At 44.3% G+C, this 851-nt stretch overlaps 1 protein-coding gene across 1 annotated transcript in view; it reads left to right on the top strand.

The window, feature by feature from the left end:
* Positions 1–851, top strand: part of LOC107688050 (rho GTPase-activating protein 44-like) — a 13,813-nt gene that overhangs the window by 2,757 nt on the left and 10,205 nt on the right. The window contains exons 6-7 of the mRNA XM_016485592.1: positions 179–306; positions 396–493. Of these exons, the coding sequence (XP_016341078.1) occupies positions 179–306; positions 396–493 (226 nt within the window). The remainder of the gene's footprint in view (positions 1–178; positions 307–395; positions 494–851) is intronic.

Raw genomic sequence — 851 nt, 5'->3', positions numbered from 1 at the left:
TATTTGTATCATTTGGTTAATAGTTGAATTATTATATAATTTAATATTATATAATATGATATATTATTATATAATATTATCTATAATATTTTACTGATCATAATCTGAACCCTAACTGTGACTGAATGGCCTGTTTGGTGTTGTTTTGTCAGTAAAGCGTGTGTGGTTTGTGTTTCAGAGTCGTGGGTGGAGAAGCCGTGTTACGGGAAACTGTTAGAGGAGCATCTGACTCTGAGCGGGAGAGAAATCGCTTTCCCCATCGAAGCGTGTGTGACCATGCTGCTGGACTATGGCCTACAGGAGGAGGTGAACATTCACTGTCAACAACACCTCACTATCACTATATGACTGCAGGGGATTGCTTTGGTTTTGCATTTTGTTCCTGGTGTGGACAGACGTTCATCTGGATTCTGCATCTGTATAATCTGTATATCTGCATCAAATGTTACACTGTTCTGCATCTGCTTCCACCTCTGCATGAGCGTAAATGCATGTAATTACAGTGGTGTGTGTGTGTGTGTGTGTGTGTGTGTGTCTGTGTGTGTGTGTGTGTGTCTGTGTGTGTGTCTGTGTGCGTGTCTGTGTCTCTGTCTCTGTCTGTGTCTCTGTGTCTGTGTCTGTGTGTGTGCGTGTGCGTGTGCGTGTGCGTGAGTGAGTGAGTGTGTGCGCGTGTGTGTCTGTGTGTGTGTGTGTCTGTGTGCGTGTCTGTGTCTGTCTCTGTCTGTGTGTCTGTCTGTGTCTGTGCATGTGCGTGTGCGTGTGCATGTGTGTGTGTGTGTACCTACTTAACCATTAAGTAGGTACACACACACACATTAGGGAAGTCGTGGCCTAATGGTTAGAGAGGCAGA

The sequence above is a fragment of the Sinocyclocheilus anshuiensis genome, unplaced genomic scaffold (assembly GCF_001515605.1).
Source record: "Sinocyclocheilus anshuiensis isolate Anshui unplaced genomic scaffold, SAMN03320099.WGS_v1.1 scaffold241, whole genome shotgun sequence".
Lineage (NCBI taxonomy): Eukaryota > Metazoa > Chordata > Actinopteri > Cypriniformes > Cyprinidae > Sinocyclocheilus > Sinocyclocheilus anshuiensis.
Note: the sequence above shows the minus strand (reverse complement) of the source record. Positions and strands in the feature narration are given on the sequence as shown.